This window comes from Phaseolus vulgaris, chromosome 9 (genome assembly GCF_051622355.1).
Source record: "Phaseolus vulgaris cultivar YP4 chromosome 9, ASM5162235v1, whole genome shotgun sequence".
NCBI classification, from domain to species: domain Eukaryota; kingdom Viridiplantae; phylum Streptophyta; class Magnoliopsida; order Fabales; family Fabaceae; genus Phaseolus; species Phaseolus vulgaris.
In genome coordinates, this window is record NC_143506.1 from 28,726,021 (window position 1) to 28,750,089 (window position 24,069).

Below are 24,069 nucleotides of genomic sequence, written 5' to 3' on the forward strand. Positions count from 1 at the left end.
ATGATATAAATTATGTTAAAATGATAAATTTTCTTTACAATTACATATATTTTTATAAAGGTTGACTTTTAATTTATATTTTACAAATTATGAAAATTATAAAAAAACATAAGTTTAACTATACCATACAAAATTGTATTTATTTATATAGCTTTTTTTATATAATAATTTTTTTATATAAGATTTTAAAATTCTAATTAATATTTTAATAATAGTTATTTAATTTTAATATTTTAATATATCTGTTATGAGATATAAGATAATATGTTAAATAAAAGTTATTGTATGTATTATTATATACATTACATTCTCATATATATATATATATATCTATTAAATATTAGTATTAGGAAAATTATATTTTATTTATACAGTTGCTTTTTCTTAAAATTATGAACAAATTATATGTTTTCTTAAATATGATTCATATACTTTTCTTGAAAAGTATTTGAATAATTTTTTTTAATAATTTATTTACCATTATAATTTAAATTTAGGTGTCAGTGTTATATATATAATGAGAGTAAGAAATTTTATCCTATCATGTTGAACTTAATCCATATCCTCCTTTAGGATTAGATATACATCAAAGTGACCGGATAATATAAGTGATTAGATGGTGCTATCATATCATGTTGGTGCAACAAACAACTAATGGTTATCCTATCATATCCTACTTGCCAAATGGTGCTATAATCTGATTCAGTTTCTATCAGTGTAATATAACCTTAGTTGACTTGCATTATAGCTACATTCTAGCTTCTGTTTTCTCTTAAAGCTGGGTATGCGAAAGCCTTGTTATATAGATGGGATACCACATTCTAGTTTTGATACTGGTTTTTCAAGAAACTATTATGTTATGCTTTCAAAGATTAAAAACCTTATGAATTGTTTTCTTTGAATTCAAATTTCTTTTATGCAGTACATAGAAGAGCTTTTGGGATCAATTCTCTTTTGTTGGGTAGCATGCGGCGTAAGCTTAGCTGCACTTGTTGAGGTAATATATGAGGTGATGTGCAAGGTATACCTTGTTTTTTTTATTTATGTACAATGTCACAAAGGCTGTTAGTGGAAAAGGCCGAATGTGTCACCTATATATATAGGTATATAACATCAACAAGGTAATATATTCTTCTTAGGTCTAGTCCATAAATTTTTTACTAAATCTTGAATGAGTTTGTTGGAGATCCCATATTGACCAGAAATATGACTAAATTATAGTATATAAGTGGGTGCAAACCTCATCTTACAATTCATTTTGTAAGGTTGAGTTGGGTTTAAAGTACATTTTCTAAGAGGTGAAGTACTAGGACTTGAACTCTGGAAGAAAATAAGTAATTATTTTATTGATAAGAATCACATCAATTACATTCTCATCATCCTTAATGTAATAATCAAAACCTTTAAAAAAGGAAATAAAAATATGTTGAAATAAATAGGAAGATTTTGAAGATATTTTTTCTTCATTATTATGGAGGTTTTGAGAATATTTTTTATCCTAATTGGCCACTCTATCAACTAGAAATCAAGAATGCCTTCCTAAGTGGTGAACTAGAAGAAGCGCATATGAAAATTACCTCGTGACTTGAACCATCCAGAACCTGAAGATGGTTTGTAGGCTCCAAAAATCTCCCATTGGCCATAACCAATCTTTGACAACGTGGTTTCATAGATTGACTCGAGTTGTCATGGATGACAGGTTCAACTAATGTCAATCAAATCACACTATTTTTGTCACACACTTCGTGGAAGGGAACCTTGTACATTGTTTATGTTGCTGATATCATTATCTCAAGTAATTATTATGATCGAATCTAGCATCTCGAGGGACTTTTGACCAAAGAATTCAAAGTCAAGGACTTGGGTTGGCACCAATAATTTCTAAGGATGGAAGTTGCTCGGACAAAGAATGGTATTTATCTATCAGAAAGGACTTTAAGAAACCGACATACTTGTGTGGGAAGCAGGTAATACTCCCATAGAATTGGAAAGGAGAGGTGAAGAAGAAATTCCACCAGCTCATAAAAATAGATATCAAGCCTAGTTGGGAAGCTAATCTACCTAACTCACTAGGCCCAACAGTGGGTTTGCTTTGAGTTTGGCTAGTCGTTATACATCTAATCCAACTGAGGCCCACGTGAAAACAATGAGCAAAATTTTGCAATACCTGAAAGGTAAATTAGGTCGAGACATGCATTGAAGTCTATACTGTCTCGATTTGGGTAGGATGCCGCTCTGATAAGAAATGAACTACATGCTACTGCTCCTTTGTGTGGGGAAACTTTGTGATTGGAGAAGCAGGAAGCAAGCTCTGGTGAAAAGGAGTAGTGAAGAAGCTGAATTTAGAGTTATGGCTCAAGGTATCTGTGAAGAAATCAGACTTAAGAGGATGCTGGATGAAATCAAAATCCCTATCAATTGCACTAGGATGATTTTATGTCACAATAAAGTTGCTATAATCATTGCAAAGAATCCAGTCCACCATGATAGGACAAAACATATGGAGATTGATCAACACTTCATTAAAGAAAAAATTGTCCATGGTATTATAAGTGTTGACCATGTTCCACCATGCAGACAAACATTAATCTTCCTGACAAAGGCTTTTCCAAGGAACATATATGAAAAAACTAGATCCAATATGGTATAGACATCTACCACCCAAATTGAGGGATAGTTTTAAAGATCAGAACATATTAATTGAAATCTGTTGGAGATCAGTACATAATAATCAGAATCATCCAATTCTGATTTGTATAACCTATAATAGGATTTAATGTTAATAAGATCAGTTTTATTTCCTTATTTAGGTACAACATTTATATGGACAATTGTTTCCCTGATTTTCAGGGATAGATTAGTAAACTTGTTTATTCCCCAGTATTCTATTTATACCTCTTTTATATTTTTCCGAAATCAGAAAATATACATCATACTTTCCACATGAAGATATTTTTTCCTAATTGTTATGAAGATATTGAAAACATTTTTTATCCTAATGATCTTCTATTGACAACGCTAGATTATACCTTGTTTTTGCTTTATGTATTATGTCGCGTAGCCTGTCAATTGAAAAGGAAGTTTGTGCTACCTACATAAGAACATGAACAAGCTTAGTGTTATATTTTAAATTCGATTTTATTATAAAAAATAAAAGGATATTGATTGGCTTTATGTTATCAATATAACACTTACATAAGCCTTACCTACCCATCACCAAATTTTTTTTAGCTTTTAGGCAAGTTGGTTGTTGAAATAATATTAGAGTCTCTATGATTCAATGGTCATGAGTTTTATGGTTGCCATCCTTGTTATTGAAGTAAACAAATAGTCAAATTCAGTATCTGATAATGTCATTGGTGGGTGGTATTCATGATTTATGTTGTGTACTGGAGATCCCACATCAACTAGAAAAATGAACAAATTATAGTATGATGATTTGGTGCAAACCTCACCTTATAAGCCGATTTATGTAAGGTTGAGTTAGGCTTAAGTGTATTTTCTAATAGAGACAAAAGCCTTAAGAGATGAAAAGGTAAATTGTATCTCAGGAAAACTAACTATAAATGAAGAGTATTTAGCAGTTTATATCTGACTAAGAATGCTAACTAAGTCAACTAACTCTAACTAACTGAGTAACTATTTGAGTCTAACTAAAAGTTATGTAACAGCTAAACTTATTTACATTACAAAATGTATCAAGAGTATAAACTATGGTAATAGTTAGTGATAAAAATATTGAATGTCATCTAAAAGTTCAAATTTTTGAATATAATAAATATTAAATAATAGTGATGCACTGGCTGGTGGTTTTGTACCAAGTATTGCTGGAATTTGCTGTTGGAGATGGTGGAGGTCGCACCATGAAAAGAAGGATGGATGTGTTTCTCAGTGTGATTGTGTTCGCCGAGGGGAGAAGGGTGTATTGGAATATTTAGGGTTTTACCATCTTGTGAACGTGGTGGGGGCTTTACAACTTTGTTCTCCTCCAAATACCCTAATACAACACTGCTTGGAGCAGACACACTGCACAACTATTCACTTGATTTTCCCCACTTGCCTTACTACTCACCAAAGCCACAACCACCTCTACTAGTCACTGTTGTAAACCCACCAACAGCACCAGCCCCCCCATCCACCACCTTCCTTCATAGGGTAATTTTGTTGTTTATTTATTTATTTATGGTTTATAATACTATTCATTAGACTATTGGGTACGAGGCAAATGCTGGATAGAATAAGAGCTTACGTGACAAGTATGATCATATCATTTATGATTTTGATCCTCCTCTCTAATTGTATCATAACAATCAAACACAGCCTGAACAGGAATGCTACTTGAATATGTGTTGCGCTTGTTCTTCTTGTGCTGTGTCATGTTCTGATTTATTTCTTGCCAAGCATAGTTTTTTCCACCCTCCTTATTTGTTCCCTGAATTGAGATAAGTTTCTTGTAGATAAACTCTGCAAATCTAAAATTCGATTTCTATGTTTTTATTGTGATAATGGTATTCTTTTGCTGTACTCTGTTAAAAATTTCTTTGGCATAAATAAAAAAAGTTTGCTTTGCAGACAAGGCACCTTTTCTTACCTGATGTAGATCCTGGTTATTTCCTCCAATATTGTTGCCCATGGCTACTTCCTGCTCTTCTTATCAATGAAAACAGTTCTGATCTCAATTGGGTTTCCAAGGTATGAGCAGTTTCTCTTAGGGATGATATCTTTGATACTATTAGTGAAGCTTCTATCGTTTAAAAAATATTAAGATGCTATTGCCATGGAATATGATTTAGTAGTTGTGCTGCCTCATTTATTGTATGTCAGGATACTGACATTCTAGTAATTGTTTATAGGTTTGTTTGGAGGAAATTTCTTCGCAATTTCTTCTAATAGAAAAAAATAAGGAAAAGTGAAATTAGCATCATTAACTATAATTAACTTATGCATGAGTTAAAATCAGGTTTTGCTGAAGATAATCAACATCATTAACTACAAATTAGCTTATCCATGGGTTAATTTTAGCTTATGGAGAAGCTAATTTCATTTTTTCTCCTAGTAGTACAAATGAAGAAATTTCTCGAAACTGCCACTATTCTTGTTTATTCTGGATCTGACAGAATTCTTTTATGCAGGTCACTTGTCAACCTTTGACAGTTCTTATAAAAAACCACTTCACTTCCATATTTTCAATTTCCATGGCTTTGCACTGCAGTAAGAAACCAGGATCAGAGAAGGGAACAGTAGTGCTTCAGAGTTCCATTTTGCATTTTGCTCAGATAACTGAGAAAGAACGGGACAAGCTCATAAAGAGACACATGGTATGCTTGACTGCACTGTAGGGCTTTTGTTTTAAAGAAAATATTCTTTGCGTTTGATTATGTGTTGACTACTGTTAGATATTATTAGATATAATTAGATATTATTTGATATTATGAGATATTATAGATATTGTTAGATATCTCATATTTATGTAATGGGCTTAGCCCATATGTTTCTTTTTCCTATATAAACATAACCCTATGTGTTCAATATACACAAGGGATTTACCCTATTCTTTCTTTTCCTTTAATATGGTATCTAGAGCATAAGGTTAGAGTTTAGGGTTCAATTTTTATTGGTGAATCCACTATTCACTGGAATTTTTCCAGCCACCACCCCTACCTTCGCCGGACCTTCGCCGGACCTTCGCCGGACCTTCACCGGAACTTCGCCGGACCTTCGCCGGAGACACCGCCGGAATCGCTGTCGGAGCCTTCATCTTTGTTGCTCCCGCCAATTAACTGGTGACTGGATTTGTCCTTATCTTTTATGGCTTCTTCCGCTTCCGCTGCCACTATGGCTTCTTCTTCCGTCATTATGCCGGATTCATCTATTTATACTAATTACGTCAATGTTCATCTTTCCATTGACAAATTGGATGGAACCAATTATGACACTTGGGCATCAGATATTAAATTATGGCTTAAGAGTCAAGGTTATGTTGATCATCTTACTCATCCTACTCTTGCTGAAAATGAGGTTGTTCGTTGGTCGAAAATTGATGCTCAATTATGCATTGTTATCAAATCGACCATTCACTCATCTTTAAAACAAATTTTTCGTACCTATGAAACATGTTCAGAAGTTTGGGAACAAGCAAAATTATTATACACCAATGATACTCAACGTCTTTATGGTGTGTGTCAAAATCTTCTCACAATTATTGCTCCCAAACGTCTTGATGGTACAATGGCAGAATATCTAGGTAAACTTCATGCTCTTCTTCATGATTTTAATGAGTTATTACCTCCTGCCTCTACTCCTTCTCAAGAACTAGAACAAAGATCCAAGTTCTTCATGTTATTGGGTTTACATGGTCTTCCTGATGATTATTCTCACGTTCGTGATCAAATTTTGGGATCTCCTATTGTGCCCAATTTTACTTCCACTTGTTCTACCCTTTTGCGCGTGCCATGTAAACACACCGCTGATATAACGTCTCATGTTGATGACTCTTCTGCTTTAGTATCTCAGCATAATGATCGTACTCGCGCTCACAAGCCGGGCAAAGGGCGTCACAAGTGTGACCATTGTGGCAAACTTGGCCACAAAATTGACAGATGTTATGCCTTACATGGTCGTCCTCCTAGATCTGTTGCGGTTGCTCAAATTACCCCTGTGCAACCTTCTACCATGGACCATACTTCAATTGATACCCCAAGCCAGACTGCTATTTTCAATGAATTTCTTAAATGGTATGAGGATCGTCAGAACCCTAGTTCCACGGCTTCTGTTGCACATTCAGGTACATCTTTTGTTGGCCTCACTCACTCCACTTCCCATGGCCCTTGGGTTCTAGATTCAGGTGCCACTGATCACATTACTGGTAATAAATCTTTTTTCTCTTCCCTATCTACTACGGGTTATTTACCTTCAGTTACCATGGCCAATGGATATAAGGTACCATCACATGGTGTTGGTACTATTAATCTTTTTTCATCTTTATCTATTGATAATGTTCTTTATGTCCCTGGGTCTCCATTTAACTTATTATCCATTAGTCGTCTCACTCGTTCCCTTGACTGTGTTATTTCTTTTACCAAAGATTCTGTTACTTTACAGGACCGGAGTTCGGGACGGATGATTGGCACCGGATGTGAGTCTCATGGACTTTATCAACTACAGATCTCTGCACATGTTGGCGCAATTATGGATTCTCCATCTCTCATTCATGCTCGGTTGGGTCATCCTAGTCTTGCCAAGATGCAACAGCTTGTTCCATGTTTGTCTAATGTGTCTACTTTATCGTGTGAGTCGTGTCAGTTAGGGAAACACATTCGTAGTTCTTTTCCTCGTAGTGTCTCACAACGTGCTTCATCTCCTTTTGCCTTAGTTCACTCTGACATTTGGGGACCAAGTCGTATTAAGTCTAATTTAGGATTTCAGTATTTTGTTACTTTTATTGATGATTATTCAAGATGTACTTGGGTATTTTTAATGAAAAACCGTTCTGAGTTGTTTTCTATATTTCAAATATTTTACAATGAAATTAAAAATCAATTTGGAATTTCCATCCGAATTTTGCGCAGTGATAATGGACGTGAGTATCTTTCTCATTCTTTTAAAAATTTTATGGCTTCTCATGGTATTCTTCATCAAACTTCATGTGCTTATACACCTCAACAAAATGGGGTAGCTGAGCGCAAGAATAGACATCTTGTTGAAACAACTCGTACTATTTTAATCCATGGTGATGTTCCTCAGCGTTTTTGGGGTGATGCCGTTCTTAGTGCATGTTATCTCATTAATCGCATGCCATCTTCAGTTTTAGATAACAAAATTCCTCATTCTATTTTATTTCCACATGACCCTCTCCACTCTTTACCTCCCAAAGTTTTTGGGTCCACATGTTTTGTTCATAATTTTAGTCCTGGTCTTGATAAATTATCTCCTAAGTCACACAAATGTGTCTTTTTAGGGTTCACTAGATCACAAAAAGGATATAAATGTTTCTCACCGTCTTTAAACCGTTATTTTATTTCAGCAGATGTCACCTTCAGTGAATCTTCCCTTTACTTTAAGTCTTGTCCTTCTCCTTCAATTTCTTCATCTAATCAAGTTAATATTCCTCTTGTTGTGCCTAGTGCACCTAACAATTCACCACCGCCGCCAACTCTTCAGGTGTATAGTCGTCGTCAACCGTCTCATCGTCCATCAGCAGACTCTATTCTGGTGCCAACACCTCATCCCCCTCCGGCTCCTATAGTTGAACCTCCGACTGTTGAACCTGATCTTCCTATTGCTATTCGTAAAGGTATACGTTCTACTCGTAATCCCTCTCCACATTATACTGCTTTGAGTTACCATAGACTATCTCAACCCTTTTATACCTGCCTTTCGTCTATTTCTTCTGTATCCATTCCAAAATCTGTAGGTGATGCCTTAGCCCATCCTGGTTGGCGTCAGGCCATGCTTGATGAAATGAATGCGCTTCAGAATAATGGAACTTGGGAACTTGTTCCTTTACCATCTAGGAAATCTGTTGTTGGTTGCAGGTGGATTTTTGCTATCAAAGTTGGTCCTGATGGTACTATTGATCGTCTCAAAGCTCGTCTTGTGGCTAAGGGTTATACCCAAATTTTTGGTTTAGACTATGGTGATACTTTTTCTCCAGTAGCAAAGATGGCCTCTGTTCGCTTATTCATAGCTATGGCTGCTCTTCAACAATGGCCTCTTTATCAACTGGATGTTAAAAATGCTTTTCTTAATGGGGATTTGCAGGAAGAAATTTATATGGAGCAACCTCCCGGTTTTGTTGCTCAGGGGGAGTCTTCTGGATTGGTATGTCGTCTTCGCAAATCCTTATATGGCCTCAAGCAGTCTCCTAGGGCTTGGTTTGGAAAATTTAGCAATGTTGTTCAACAATTTGGTATGACTCGCAGTGAAGGCGATCATTCAGTTTTTTATCGTCACTCGAGTGCTGGGTGTATCTATCTTGTAGTATATGTTGATGACATTGTTCTTACCGGCAGTGATCACCATGGCATCTCACAAGTAAAACAACACCTTTGTCAACACTTTCAAACCAAAGATCTTGGCAAACTCAGATATTTCTTGGGGATTGAGGTAGCACAATCCAATACTGGTATTGTTATCTCTCAAAGAAAATACGCATTAGATATTTTGGAGGAAATTGGGTTGATGAATTCGAAATCTGTTGATACTCCCATGGATCCCAACGTCAAGCTTCTACCCAATCAGGGGGAGCCTCTTTCAGATCCTGAGAAGTACAGGAGATTAGTTGGAAGATTGAACTATCTCACTGTTACTCGTCCTGATATTTCCTTTGCAGTCAGTGTGGTGAGTCAATTTCTTAATTCTCCATGTGAAGATCATTGGAATGCAGTCATTCGTATAGTGAAGTACATTAAAGGCTCTCCTGGAAAAGGTTTGTTATATGGTCATAATAACCATACTAAAGTCGTTTGTTATTCAGATGCTGATTGGGCAGGATCTCCATCTGATAGAAGGTCAACTTCTGGTTATTGTGTCTCCATTGGTGATAACTTGATCTCTTGGAAGAGCAAGAAACAAAGTGTTGTGGCAAGATCTAGTGCAGAAGCAGAATATAGAGCTATGGCCTCGGCTACTTGTGAGCTTATTTGGCTTAAACAGTTACTTAAAGAATTGCAATTTGGAGAGGTTACTCAAATGACACTGATATGTGATAATCAGGCTGCTCTTCATATTAGCTCAAATCCAGTTTTTCATGAAAGGACAAAACATATTGAGATTGATTGTCATTTCATTCGAGAAAAGATTATATCAGGAGATATCAAGACTGAGTTTGTTAATTCAAATAATCAATTAGCAGATATTTTTACTAAACCCTTACGAGGACCTAGGATTGATTACATTTGTAACAAGCTGGGTACATATGATCTATATGCACCAACTTGAGGGGGAGTGTTAGATATTATTAGATATAATTAGATATTATTTGATATTATGAGATATTATAGATATTGTTAGATATCTCATATTTATGTAATGGGCTTAGCCCATATGTTTCTTTTTCCTATATAAACATAACCCTATGTGTTCAATATACACAAGGGATTTACCCTATTCTTTCTTTTCCTTTAATAACTACAAATCAATCTTCGTCCATTTTGAAGTTCCTCTCAGTAGCTTTTTTATTTTACTGAATTTTGACATGAAAACTGGTATGTGGTGTCCCAAATAAACCATGGAAAACATTGTCCTACCTTTGGTATAGTATTTAGAGGAAACTATTTTCTTTATTATTTATTACAAGTCATCAAATGATAGAAAAGTGACTTCTTTACAAATCTACCTATAGATTTTTTTATAAAAAGTGTAGGTTTTTAATATTCAGATTAAAATATCTTTTCCATGAAAATTTCCATACATCAAAATTTTTCAGGAATAGTTTCTACTAACATGTTTTTTTTTTCTGCTATTTTCCTTGAAAACTTTTAGGCCCTTAATTTTGTTCTTACCTTCAGTTCAATCACATGCACTTTGCCATCATATATGTGCAGTGTTGCAATTAAGATACCAGCTGTTGACATGTGCAGTAGTAATTTTTTTCTAAATCATTTTTAACTGAAGTTGTTTAAGGATACATTTCTTCGCTATTTAATATTATATTCTTGAACTTTGTCTGTCTAGGTCTCTATTGTCAGCTGTATTTTATCTTTGTGCTCTTGTTCATCGAACGCCATAGCCCCTTATTTTTCAAGGGATATAGTGTCTCTTGAAATTCAAACAATTGTTGATGGATTTTTGGACTCGTGAGTTTTCTTTTATTCCTTGGTGTTTATCTTCTGTTCCAATTTGAGTTTGTTCTTAAAATGAAATATATAATTGTTGAGATGTAGGGATGATAATCATGCAAGTGCTTCTGTTGTTGACAAGATCAACATTTTTCGCCCAGATAGGGTTTTCATGGTAATTTTTTGACATAAAACTCGACAACCATTTTGTTATCCTTTTCCCTGCTTACCATTTTCTTTGTTTTCCAATTGTTTCTAATAAATTCAACACTTTTGGAATTGGAAGTTTTTGGTAGAAGTTCATTATAAAATTGCAGCAGCAGCTCATTACAGGCACAAGTGCCACCGGTTGGCAGGAATTGAGGTGCTTATGAGTACTCTTGGTCAGAGAGCTGCTGTTTTAAGCACTTCCAAGTAAGTTCTATGGCCTGAAATTTATCTATGGCTTTTAAATTACATTGTACTCAAAATCTAGTGTACCTGTAGTGTTGGTGGGTTTGATATTTGACCTTGGTATTGATCATTTACTTACATGTTGAGTAAATGTAGTTACCTTCTCAACTTGATTGGGTCATTGATTGATTGTCGTCCTTTACAAGACCAATGTTGTCGAATACTCAGTGCATTGTTGCTACATCTTAAAAGGAATATATCTACAGATGTGACCGTTATGCTTGGAGAACAGCTCCAGGTATACTCTTTTTCAATTTGCACTGTTTTTCCAGTCTTGTTTTTCATTTTTGCACTGTTTTCAAATATTCTTCTTCCCTATTTAAACTTATGTTCTGTAGAACGTGTTCTATCCAGTTTCTTGTTTCGAAGTTGGTGGCATGCTGCATTCCTTCTAAAACCAAAGTATTGTGTGATACCACTGTATCACAAGCTTTATCTCTGCTCCATATGTTAACCGTGGACTCTGATTCATCTATGTATGATTATGTTAAAGTGAGTATCTGAAATTCAACTGGTATCTGTGGTATTAAGGATATGGTCTATTACAACTTTGGAGATATATGAAAATAATTTCTTATAGGAATTGGAGCCATTCCCTGAACTAAAAATATTGGATGAGATAAGGAAGTTCCACAAAGAATTATGCCACACTTATTCTATACGTGACCACTTAATGAAGGTAAATAAATATCATTTTCCATTGCATTTTTATGGCAGTACGACATGAAGTTTAAAGCTAATTTTTTCTTGTTATCTGGTACTTTGTTATTTTCAGTTTGTGAAGAAGTCTTGCTACCTTCCACCAAGGTTGCTTTTATCAAGGTTGCTTCCTTTTCCAACATACATTCCTATGCTATTATCTTCCTAGTTTTCAATGATTATGGCCTTAGATATCTTCTTTCTTTTAAATATAATTAAAAAAAGTATTGGTTGCAAAGGAGTATTCTTATTTCAGATATAACGGGTTGAACCCTTTATATGTTTCTTATCTATAAATACATAACTCTATTTGTTCTTTATAACGGTGCGTCTGAGTCCTTTTTTGACGGGGATTACCAATGTGGGGATCACCTTGTCGTTCTTGTTTTGAATATGCCTTTTTCATCCTGATCAAAGTTCGTTTCCTTTTTGTATGGCCTTTCTATTGCCACTGTGTAATCCATCCATCTTCACTAATTATGTCAATGTTCATCTATCTATTGATAAATTGGATGGAACTTATTATGATATTTGGGCATTAAAATTAAACCATGGGTTAAGAGTTAGGACTATTTTGATCATCTTACCCATAGTGTGATCATTATTGTTGAAAATGAAGTTTGCCATTGGTTGAAAATTGATGTTCAATTATGCATTGTCCTCATGTCTACTATTCACTCATCTTTAAAACAAATATTTCGTGCTTATTAGTCATGTTCAGAAGTTTGGGATCAGGCCAAATTATTGTACACCATTGGTACTCAACATTTTTATTGTGTTTGTCAAAATCTCCTTAATGTTGTCTTGATGGTACAATGACTGAATATCTGGGTAACGTTCATGCTCTTCACAATTTCAACGAGTTATTGCCTTTTGTCTCTATTACTTCTTAAGAACTCGGACAAAGGTCAAAGTTCTTCATGTTATTGGCTTTACGTGGGCTTCCTGATGTTATTCACATATCCATGATCAAATTTTCGGATCCCTAGTTGGGCCTAATTTTACTTCCACTTATTTCACCCTTTTGCGTGAGCCAAGTAAGCCAACCACTGATACACCTGCTTCCGCTACTGACTCTTCTACTTTGGTATCTTACGTGATGATCGCAATCGCTCTCGCAAGTCATGTAAGGGTGTCACAAGTGTGAACATTATCACAAGCTAGGCCACAAAATGGAGTGTTGTTATGTCTTACATGGTTGCCCTCCTTGATCAGCTGCCGTTGCCCTAATTTTTTTGCCAATTGTCTACTCTAGGCCCTACTTCAAGTGATTCCTCAGGACAACTTGTTTTCAATAAATTTCTCGAATTGTATGAAGATCGTCAAAACTCTAGGTCCACTGCTTTTGTTTCACACACAAGTACATCTTTTGCTGGCCTCACTCACTACAATTTTCTTGGCCCATAGGTTCATGATTCAAGTGCCACAAATCACATTACTGGTGACAAAATCTATTGTTTCCTTCTTTGTCTACTTCTGGTTATTTACCTGCCATTATAATGGCCAATGGTTCTAGGGTCTCATCACATGGTGGTGATACTATTCATCTTCTTTCTTCTTTTTCTATTGATAATGTTTGTTATGTCCTTGTGTCTATATTTATCTTATTATCCATTAGTCGTCTCACCTGTTCCCTTGATTGTATTATTTCTTTTATCAAAGGTTTTTTTTTTCTATACAAGACTTGAGTCCGGGACAAATAATTGGCACTGGTTGTGAGTACAATTTAGAATTTCATTATTTTGAAATGTTTATTGATGATTATTGAAGATGTACTTCGTTATTTTTAATTAAAAATCGTTTTGAGTTGTTTTTTAAATTACAATCCTTTTACAACGCAATTAAAAATCAATTTGTAGTTTCTATTCGAATCTTATGCAGTGATAATGCCCGTTAGTATCTTTCTCATTGGTTTCAAAATTTTATGGCTTCGCGTGACATTCTTCCTCAAACATCATGTGGTTATATACCTCAACAAACATCTTGTTGAAACAACTCGCCCAATTTTAATCCACGGTAAGATTCCTCAATGTTTTTAGGGTGATATTGTTTGTAGTGCGTGTTATATAATTAACTGCATGCCATCCTTGGTTCTAGATAAGAAAATTCTTCACTCTATTTCATTTGCTGATGAAGCTCTCCATCCCTTATCTCCTAAAGTCTTTGGATCCACATGTTTTGTTCACAATTTTAGTCTTAGTCTTTGAAATTATTGCTCTATAGAATAGTGGAACTTGAGAGCTTGTTCCTTTACCTTCTGGGAAACATGTTGCTTGTAGGTGAATTTTTGCTATCAAAGTTGGTTCTAATAGTACTGTTGATCGTCTCATGGCTAAAGGTTATATACAAATTATTGAGTTGGACTATGGTGACACTTATTCTCCATTGGCAAAGATTGTCTATGTTCGCTTATGCCCAACCATAGTTGTCCTTCAACAACGACCTCTTTATCAATTGGATCTCAAAAATGTTTTTTCGTGACGAAGATCATTTAGTTTTTTACCATCACTCGAGTTTTAGGTGTACATATCTAGTAATATTAGTGGAAAGAAATAGATGAAATATATTTCTGAGATATCTTACAAATGTGATTACAGTCTCTATTTATAGACTGTTTTACAACCTAATTAAAGAAAGAAATAATAGGCAATGAAAGCCAGAAATAATGAGTGTTTAAAGCTGTACAAATCAAATAAAATCAAATCACTAACAAATCTGTCCTAATAAATATAAAATGGAATCTGCACTTAATTATAACATAATTCTCCTAATTATGCAACACTCCCCCTCAAGTTGGTGAATGTATATCTATCATTCCCAACTTGCAAGTAAGATCTTCGAATTGTTTTATGGGAAGTCCCTTAGTAAACATATCTGCCAATTGGAGTCTTGAAGGGATGTACTCAGTGGCTATAAGACCATCATCCAACTTCTCTTTAATAAAGTGTCGGTCTATCTCTACGTGCTTTGTTCGATCATGTTGAACCGGATTGTGTGCAATACTGATAGCGGACTTATTATCACATGCCAAACCCATAGGAGCTTCATATTTTATTTTTAGGTCATCAAGTATGATCTTCATCCATAAGAGTTCACACACCCCTTGAGCCATGGCTCTAAATTCTGCCTCTGCACTTGATCTTGCAACTACATTTTGCTTCTTGCTCCTCCATGTTACCAGATTTCCACCCAAGAACATGCAGTAGCCTGTGGTGGATCTCCTATCAACAATCGATCCTGCATAGTCAGCATCAGTATATACTTTCATAGATAAGTTTTCCCCCTTTTTGAATAGCAATCCTTTTCCTGGAGAGGCTTTTAAGTACTGAATAATTTTATCTACTGCCTGCAAGTGTCTTTCTCTTGGATCATGCATAAATTGACTAACCACACTAACTGCATAGGCTATATCTGGCCTAGTGTGTGAAAGATAAATGAGTTTTCCCACAAGTCTTTGATATTGTGTCTTCTCCACTTTTGGGTTTTCCTCATCATTCCCAATCCTATGATTTTGCTCTATTGGTACTCCAGTGGGCTTACAACCCAACTTACCAATCTCTTTGAGAAGATCAAGGATGTATTTCCTTTGAGAAATAAAGATGCCCTGTCTCGAGTAAGCAACCTCTATCCCAAGGAAGTACTTCAGCTTCCCAAGATCCTTCATTTCAAATTGAGCAGCTAGTCTCTCCCTCAAATTTTGTTTTTCAATCTCATCATCACCTGTAATAATCATATCATCTACATAGACCAAAAGTAGAGTGAGTTTACCATTCTGAGAATGTTTTATAAACAGAGTATGGTCACCTTGGCTTTGTCGGTACCCCAAAGATACCATAGCTTGAGTAAACCTTCCAAACCAAGCACGAGGTGATTGCTTAAGACCATATAGGGCCTTCTTAAGTCTGCACGCCTTATTCCCTTCATTAACAATACCATAACCAGGTGGAATCTCCATGTATACTTCTTCCTCCAAGCTTCCATGCAAGAAGGCATTTTTAACATCAAATTGATGCATTGCCCAACCAAAGTGTGCTGCCAGGGAGAGAATAATCCTGACGGTATTCATTTTTGCCACTGGAGCAAAAGTCTCCTCATAATCGATCCCATAGGTTTGAGTGTACCCTTTTGCAACCAACCTTGCTTTATACCGATCCAGTGTGCCATCAGACTTATACTTAACTGTGTATATCCACCTACAACCCACTGCTTTCTTATCTTTTGGTCTCTCTACAATCTCCCAAGTCTCATTCCTTTCTAACGCGCTCATTTCTTCATTCATGGCTCGAATCCAGTTCTCATCTTTTAAGGCTTCTTGTACCGATGAAGGGATTTTGATAGAATCAATAGCTGAAAGAAAACTCTGGTGCTGCATAGAAAGTTTTTCTGTAGACACAAATTGGGATATAGGATATTTGGCACAAGATCTTTTTTCTTTTCTCAAGGCAATAGGTAAATCATTTAGGTTAGGTTCAAAAGCAGTATTTAAGGTGTCCTCAAGAGTCTCACTGGTATGAGTTCTTACCTCCGGTTCAGACAATTGAAGTTGCTGTTCGACCAGGAAGGGTTCTTGTTGCCTTCGCTGATATTGTTTTCCAAAATATTTGTCTTCATTATTCTTCTCTGGTAATGATGTTGGTGCAGGGTCTTTGTCATCCTCCCTAAGAACGAAATCCTGCAACAAAGGAAAAGGTGGCAACTCAAGGTCCTCAGCTTCTTGAATACTCTCCCCCTGAAGCTGAGAACTAGGAAAGAAAGACTCTGTTTCATGGAAGGTGACATCTTTGGAAATATACACTTTACGACTTTGAGGATGATAACATTTGTATCCCTTTTTGTTGGGGGCATAACCTATGAAGACACATTTGATGGCACGAGGATCTAACTTACCTCGATAAGGACTATGAACATGGACAAAAGCAGGACAACCAAAGACACGATTCTGAAGACTATTCAACATGGGAATAGAAGGATAGAATGTGGTCATAACCTGAATAGGAGTAACACCCTCTAGAACCCGAGAGGGTAATCTATTAATCAAATAAGTGGCAGTCAGGACTGCTTCCCCCCAGTAAGATCTAGGAACAGATGTTTGGAAAAGTAAAGCTCGAGTAACCTCAAGGAGATGACGATTTTTCCTTTCAGCAACCCCATTTTGTTGAGGAGTCTCCACACAGGTTAATTCATGAACAACTCCATTTTCCTCAAGGAACTTGGAAAGGTTTTGGTTCACATATTCTCTTCCATTATCAGAACGCAATCTCTTAATTGGACTTTCAAATTGTGTTTGAATCATTCTGTAAAACTTTACAAACAAGTGAAAAACTTCAGACTTATCTTTCATGAGGAATATCCAAGTAACCCGAGTACAATCATCAATAAATGAAACAAACCATTTTGCACCCGAGATATTAGGAATAGATGAAGGTCCCCATACATCTGAATGAATAAGATCAAAAGGTTTAGAACTTTTATTACAATTGGGAGGAAAAGTTGTCCGATGGTGTTTAGCAAACTGACAAACATCACAATGAAATGACTCAGCAAACACTTTTGTAAATAAAACAGGAAATAAGGACTTTAGGGTACTAAATGGAGGATGATCAAGACGTCTGTGTTGAAGCCATATCTGAGAGGATGACCAAGATTCACGACCTTGCTGAAGATTAGAAGTGTGTGCCTGTAGTCTAGCATCCTTTTTACTTTCTTCATGCTGTAAATAATATAACCCGCCCTGCTCTTTAGCAATTCCAATAGTCTTCCCCGTGGCAAGATCCTGAAAAACACAATGGGAAGGGAAAAATACCACTGCACAATTTAAATCTTGGGTAATCTTTTGAATAGACAAGAGGTTATTGGATAGTTTGGGAACATGAAGCACATTTTTTAAAGGAAATGAAGGTTGAAGGTGAATGTTACCACGACCATTAATGGGGGTAGTGGAACCATTAGCAACAGTAATATATGGCTTACCGGATAAAGTAGTGTAGGATGAAAAAAAAGAGGAATGAGGTGTCATATGATCAGTAGCACCAGAGTCTATAATCCAGATATTTTCAGTACTAGAAGCATTAAAGGATAAAAAACTAGAACTCTTACCACTCATAGTAAAGGAACAATAGCTAGATGGCTTACTAAGGGAGTCCATGAGAGTTCAAAACCAACTTTTTTCAGATTGGCAAAATTTGATCCTGTTCACGCACACACAAAAAAATCTGCCGGAAAAATTTTCCGGTGGCGGTTTCCGGCGGCCGGCGGCGGTTTCCGCGCGAGCAGTGACAGTTCCGGCGAGCGGTGCAGTTTCCGGCGAGCGACGGAAATGGTGGTCGGTGGTGGTGGTCGGCGGTGGTCAATGGCGGTGGCAGTAACGGTCAATGGTGCAAGGTGGTGGTGGTGGTCAATGGAGAAAGGATAAGGAAAATAGAAAGTTGCAGCAATGAAGGCTGTCCAAAAAAAAAATAATTGCAGCAATAAAGGCTGTCAAGGAAAATGATTACAGCAATGACGGCTGTCAAGGAAAATGATTACAGCAATGAAGGCTAAAAAAATTGCGGAAGCAGAGTCTCCTAGATCAGGAGCTCTGATACCAAGTGGAAAGAAATAGATGAAATATATTTCTGAGATATCTTACAAATGTGATTACAGTCTCTATTTATAGACTGTTTTACAACCTAATTAAAGAAAGAAATAATAGGCAATGAAAGCCAGAAATAATGAGTGTTTAAAGCTGTACAAATCAAATAAAATCAAATCACTAACAAATCTGTCCTAATAAATATAAAATGGAATCTGCACTTAATTATAACATAATTCTCCTAATTATGCAACAATATTTGTTTATGATATTATGCTTACAGATTTATCGGAAAAAGTTTATATGGAGCAACCTTTAGGTTTTGTTTCTGAGGAGGAGTCTTCTGGGTTGGTATGTCACTTTTGCATATCTTTATATGGCCTCAAGCAATCCCTAGAGTTTGGTTTGGAAAATTTTGTAATGTTGTTCAACTATTTAGTATGACTTATAGTAAGGTAGATCATTTACTTTTTTACTGTCACTCGAGTACTAGGTGGGTCTATCTAGAAATATCTATTGATGACATTGTTCCTAACAGGAAATGATCATCATGGCGTCTCACAAGTAAAACAAATCTTTGGTCACCACTTTTAGACCAAAGATCTTGGCAAACTCAGATATTTTTTGGGGATTGAGGTAGCACAATCCAACAATGGTATTGTTATCTTTCAAAGGAACTTTGCATTGGATATTTTTGGAGGAAACTAATTAACGAGTCTAGAATCTGTTGACACACCTATGGATTCCAATGTCAAACACCTTCAAATCAGGGGGAGCCTCTCTCAGATACTACGAAGTACAAAAGATTAGTTGAAAAATCAAAGGCTTAGTTACCTTTTTAGTTCCTATATTGAGGACCAAAAGTCAATTTAGTTTCGAGATTATTAAAAAGTTCAATATGGTCCCAAATTTTCTTAAAACAGTTTAATGTGGTTCATTATGTTAGATTGCTCTCATTAAAACAGATTTACCTCAACAATTGAACCAATGAACATTGATTAATGTGTTGTTACCATGTTGAATTGTTTGGAAAAAGTTGGGACCAAGTTGAACTTTTTAAGAAAAGTTGGGGCAACATTGAACTTTTTAAAATTTGGAGGATGTAATGGATATTTAGTACTCTGAGTCATTAAGACATTTCCTTTCCAGTCAGTGTGGTGAGTCAATTTCTTAATTCCTCATGTGTAGATCATTGCAATGCAATCATTTGTATATTGAAGTACATTAAATGTTGTCCTAGAAAAGGTTTTCTATATGGTCACAATTATCTATATTAATGTTGTCTGTTATTTAGATTGTGATTGAGTAGGATCTCATTCTGATAGAATTTCCATTGCTGGAGCTTGTCTCTCCATTGATGATAACTTAATCTATTAGAAGAGCAAAAAACAAATTGACTACTTCTATGCTTATTTGGTTTCAACAATTAATGATAGAATTGCAATTGGAGAGGTCACTCAAATGACACTTATATGTGACAATCAACTCTTCATAATAGCTAAGATCCCGTCTTTGATGAAAGAACCAAACATATTGAGATAGATTGTCATTTTATTCGAAAAAAAAATTCTATCTGGATACATCAAGACTAAGTTTGTTAATTTGAATAATCAATTAGCATATGTTTTCACTATATCTTTATGGGGACCTAGAATTGATTATATTTGTAACAAGCTTGGTACATGTGATTTATATGCACCGACTTGAGGGAAGCGTTAGATGTAACAGGCTTAGCCCATACATTTTGTTTGTTTCTTATTTGTAAATACATAACCCTATTTGTTCTTTATACTCAAGGGATTGATCTCTTTTTATTTTATTTTAACATTTATAATACTTTGTACTATATGTTCATGAGTTTGTCTAGCAAGAGAGACAATTATTTACCATGTATTTGAATATATTGATTGAAATATTAAATGGTCAGCATTATTGAATATATTTATCATGTATTTGAAATATTGCTGGAAAGTTTCCGTGATTCTTCATTCCTGAATCGGTTTTTTCTCAGTCTCCAGGCATTGCATAAGAAGTTATTGAATGTAGAAACCCTTCAAAGAGGAGGCAAGGTAGAAGGTTTTTCTAAAGACATATATTGGCAGGGTGATCAAGAAATTGTGCATGCAGTCTGGAAACTTGTTCACATGTGTGGTTCTAATGATGCAAATGAAGTTCGGGAATTGGTTTCAAATTTCATTTCCAGGGTAATGATTTTATTAGTTTTAGATTTTTCTGATTATATGCAGTTACACTTTTTCTCACTTTTGGAAATTTGGTTCCTTTGTTCTTCCTGTGTTGCTATAGGTTGGCACTGGAGACCCATACTCTGTCGTATTCCATCTTCATGACAAAACTAGTCTTATTAGTGTTGGTAAATCTATTGATACCAGTAGTGCGATAGAAATCAGTTCTGACATGGATGCATGCTTATCTGAAGAACATTTGGTTGTCCTTATGAAAATCCTCATGAAATATCTGATGGATGATTCTGTGAAAATTGTTGATATGGCATCACAAACCCTTCGTGTAAGTCTTCTAAATCGCAATAGTCTTCTAATCAAACTTAATATATGGCACTTTTAAAAAATAATTAAGGTGGTTAATATGTTATCTTTCTTCATTTTCTATCTAAATAATTTCATTTGGTTGGATTTGTAGGGAATACTTTCAACTAAAAGAGGCCAATGTGCTTTACAGTCATTCGATTCATATCAGAGGTCTCTGATTGAGGTAATATTTAAATCCGAGAAGCAAATAATATTTTTATTCTTTTGATAAATTTCATTTTAAAATATGTTAATTGGACTTTGATGTATTTTTTAATATTAGTGTTGAAAGATTGGTGACATGAGAATCATATGTTAGTACATGAGAATCCGTAGAGAAAATCGAGAAAGAGGAATGCAAAAAACAAGAGGACCAAAATGTAACAGTTCATATTTGAAACCATAGACATTGAGAAGAAATATAATTAATTTCAATCATATACCTAACACTTTCTCTCAAACTAGACCATATGTGTCATATGACACAAGCTTGTTACAAATGCCATAAAAAACAGACCCTTTGAGATAATTTGTAAGACAAAAGCCATACTTGTGTTGTAGAGCCATACTTTTAAATCATATATTTAACTCTATCCCTCAAGCCAGAACATATCTATATGAGTTAAACTTGTTAAAAGTGGTTGGAGGGTATGATGATAGAGACCAAAAATGGGAAGATGACACAATTGGGCTGCTTAAAAGAAAAAAGTGCTTAGAAGACACAACAAATGATGAAAACGATTAGAGGACACATTAGCTTTTGGAAAGCAAAAAAGCTTAAAGAGCATAATAGCTGGTGGGAAGAAAAAATGGTTAAGATGGCATGACAACTATTGAGGAGCAAAATATGGCCATCACATAGTATGTCGATGCTAATGGTGGCAGTGATCGGCCAAAAAAAGACTCGTTGGAAAAACTAGAAACTTTTTGGGAAATTTTGGTGAACATTAATGATGTTTGGTAAAAGCTCGATGAAAAGAGAATCTGCTTGGAAAATTGTTGGCAATAAAATAATACTCATTGGAAAACATTGATACTAAACAACACTCGTGGGTTGTGTTCACACGTTTATTTAAATGAAAATAAGAATTCTGAATCATTTGTATACAATCTATAATCTTGACTATGTTAGCTCTGTAATCGATACCAATCATCTACAATTTGATACCTTTGGATACCATATATGGAAGTTATGAAATAAAAAAGTGAGGGGACCTAAAGAAATTCTGCTAGGAAAACCTAAACTGTGGGAGCCCACATCCATCTCTACAATAATCATAGCAAGTGCAAGGTGCCGAATTCCAGTTTCATCATTACCAACAATGACAATGTGATCATCATAAACAATAAGATAAAGGCACTTGCTAGAAGGAGAATGAGGGAAGAAGACAAAATGATAAGACTCATGCTCAAGGAAATTGTTTAAAACCATAGAGACTGATTAAGCTTACAAACAAGATGAGAAATACCAAAAGTAGTAAAAGTAAAGGGTTGATCCATATAAACCTCTTCCTACAATGTATCATGCAGGAGGACATTTTTCATATCCAGCTAATGAAGTTACAAATGATGAATAGTTCTCATAGCCGGAAAGAGAAAGATAGAATTTATTTTGGCGACAACGAAGAAAGCATCCCCATAGTTTAGACCAAGCAAGCTTTTAGGTCCAAATTTTAACTCAACCTTATAAAACTGGCTTATAAGGTAAGGTTTGCACCCACTTATAAACTAAGAAATGTCCTAATTTTTAGTCGATGTAGGATCTCCAACACACTCCCTTCACGCCGAGGCTACCAAGTGGTGTGTGGGACTATATATTATGAGTGGTCTGATAATGGCTAAATAGCGGGCGGCCTAATAAGCCCAACAAACACTCGTTAGGATAGACTTTAAATGACTATGATACCATATTAATTTGTGGACTTTTAAGCCTAACTCAATCTTATAAAACCGGCTTATAAGGTGAGGTTTGCACTCACTTATAAACTATGAAATGTCTTAATCTCTAGTCAATGTGGAATCTCCAACAGAACCCAATTACAACCTATAATTTTCTTGCCAGGAGATATAAAGGAACATGTTCCCGAGTGCCACTATAATGTAAAGCTACTATCTCCTCTATCATTGCCTACTACCATCTGTGATCAACCTTCATTACTTTGTAGTCTTAGGAATAGACTCAGATTCCAAAGAAGAAACAAAGGAGAAATAAGATGGAGACAAATGATCAAATACCTTTTCATATTGTAATTGGAAGTTCAAGTGCAGGATGCATGGGTGGAGTGTGACATCCAAAATTTATAATGTAATAATTTCTAGACAATGTATTGGAGTTATATTAGTTATCAACATTATATTTATAAGTAATTAATTTTTATAATAGTGATAATATTAATAATAAAGTATAAATTTCAAAATAATATTAATAATAATAAAAAGTAATAAATAATGAAGGATTAATCTCAAAATAATAATGATGAAAATAAAGTGTATATATATATGTATATATATAGAAATTTATATAACATAAATACATATATATATATATATATATATATGTTTATCTCTTAAACACGTTAAAGGGATAAGGTACTTGTCTCTTAAGGAAGTGATAAGCCGTGCAGTAAATGAAATTTACTGTTCTATCCGGTACATCTAATGCAGAACATTGAATGTGGGGTATAAAAGGAGATGTGTTTAGGTCATATTAGGGTGATTATTAAATTATGATATTTATTTAGATAACTGAATAAAAAATGAAAATAAATATATAGAAAATAAAAGTATTCTTCAATTTGATTTTGAATTTTATTCATTATGTTTAAAAACTACTGTTTTAATGATTTTGTATTTGATAATGAAATACATAATTAAATAAAAAATTATGTTGAAATTTTATACTATGAATGGAATAAATTAAAATTAAATGACCAAATTTTTGTCCCAATTTCTATGCTTTGCATGGTGGTCATGCTAGTTTTTTTACAAAATCTAATTAATAATATAAAAGAGCTGGCGTCTT

At 34.9% G+C, this 24,069-nt stretch overlaps 1 protein-coding gene across 13 annotated transcripts in view; it reads left to right on the forward strand.

Annotated features, from left to right (window-relative positions):
• Nucleotides 1-24,069, forward strand: part of ATM (Serine/Threonine-kinase ATM-like protein) — a 73,157-nt gene that overhangs the window by 23,431 nt on the left and 25,657 nt on the right. For 7 of the 13 annotated variants that reach the window (XR_011082961.2, XR_016515743.1, XM_068627644.2 and 4 more), the window contains 13 exons: nucleotides 923-997; nucleotides 4,573-4,692; nucleotides 5,133-5,318; nucleotides 10,675-10,796; nucleotides 10,884-10,953; nucleotides 11,065-11,192; nucleotides 11,328-11,469; nucleotides 11,586-11,723; nucleotides 11,812-11,910; nucleotides 12,007-12,053; nucleotides 20,513-20,705; nucleotides 20,806-21,027; nucleotides 21,160-21,231. Coding sequence is in view for 10 of the 13 variants with exons in the window: in XM_068627644.2 (XP_068483745.2) it covers nucleotides 923-997; nucleotides 4,573-4,692; nucleotides 5,133-5,318; nucleotides 10,675-10,796; nucleotides 10,884-10,953; nucleotides 11,065-11,192; nucleotides 11,328-11,469; nucleotides 11,586-11,723; nucleotides 11,812-11,910; nucleotides 12,007-12,053; nucleotides 20,513-20,705; nucleotides 20,806-21,027; nucleotides 21,160-21,231 (1,614 nt within the window). In the remaining 3 variants the exon portion in view is untranslated. Of the gene's footprint in view, nucleotides 1-922; nucleotides 998-4,572; nucleotides 4,693-5,132; nucleotides 5,319-10,674; nucleotides 10,797-10,883; nucleotides 10,954-11,064; nucleotides 11,193-11,327; nucleotides 11,470-11,569; nucleotides 11,724-11,811; nucleotides 11,911-12,006; nucleotides 12,054-13,789; nucleotides 13,947-18,784; nucleotides 18,853-20,512; nucleotides 20,706-20,805; nucleotides 21,028-21,159; nucleotides 21,232-24,069 lie in introns of those variants that run through there. The other 6 variants (XR_016515744.1, XM_090295610.1, XM_090295612.1 and 3 more) reach the window with 6 other exon arrangements.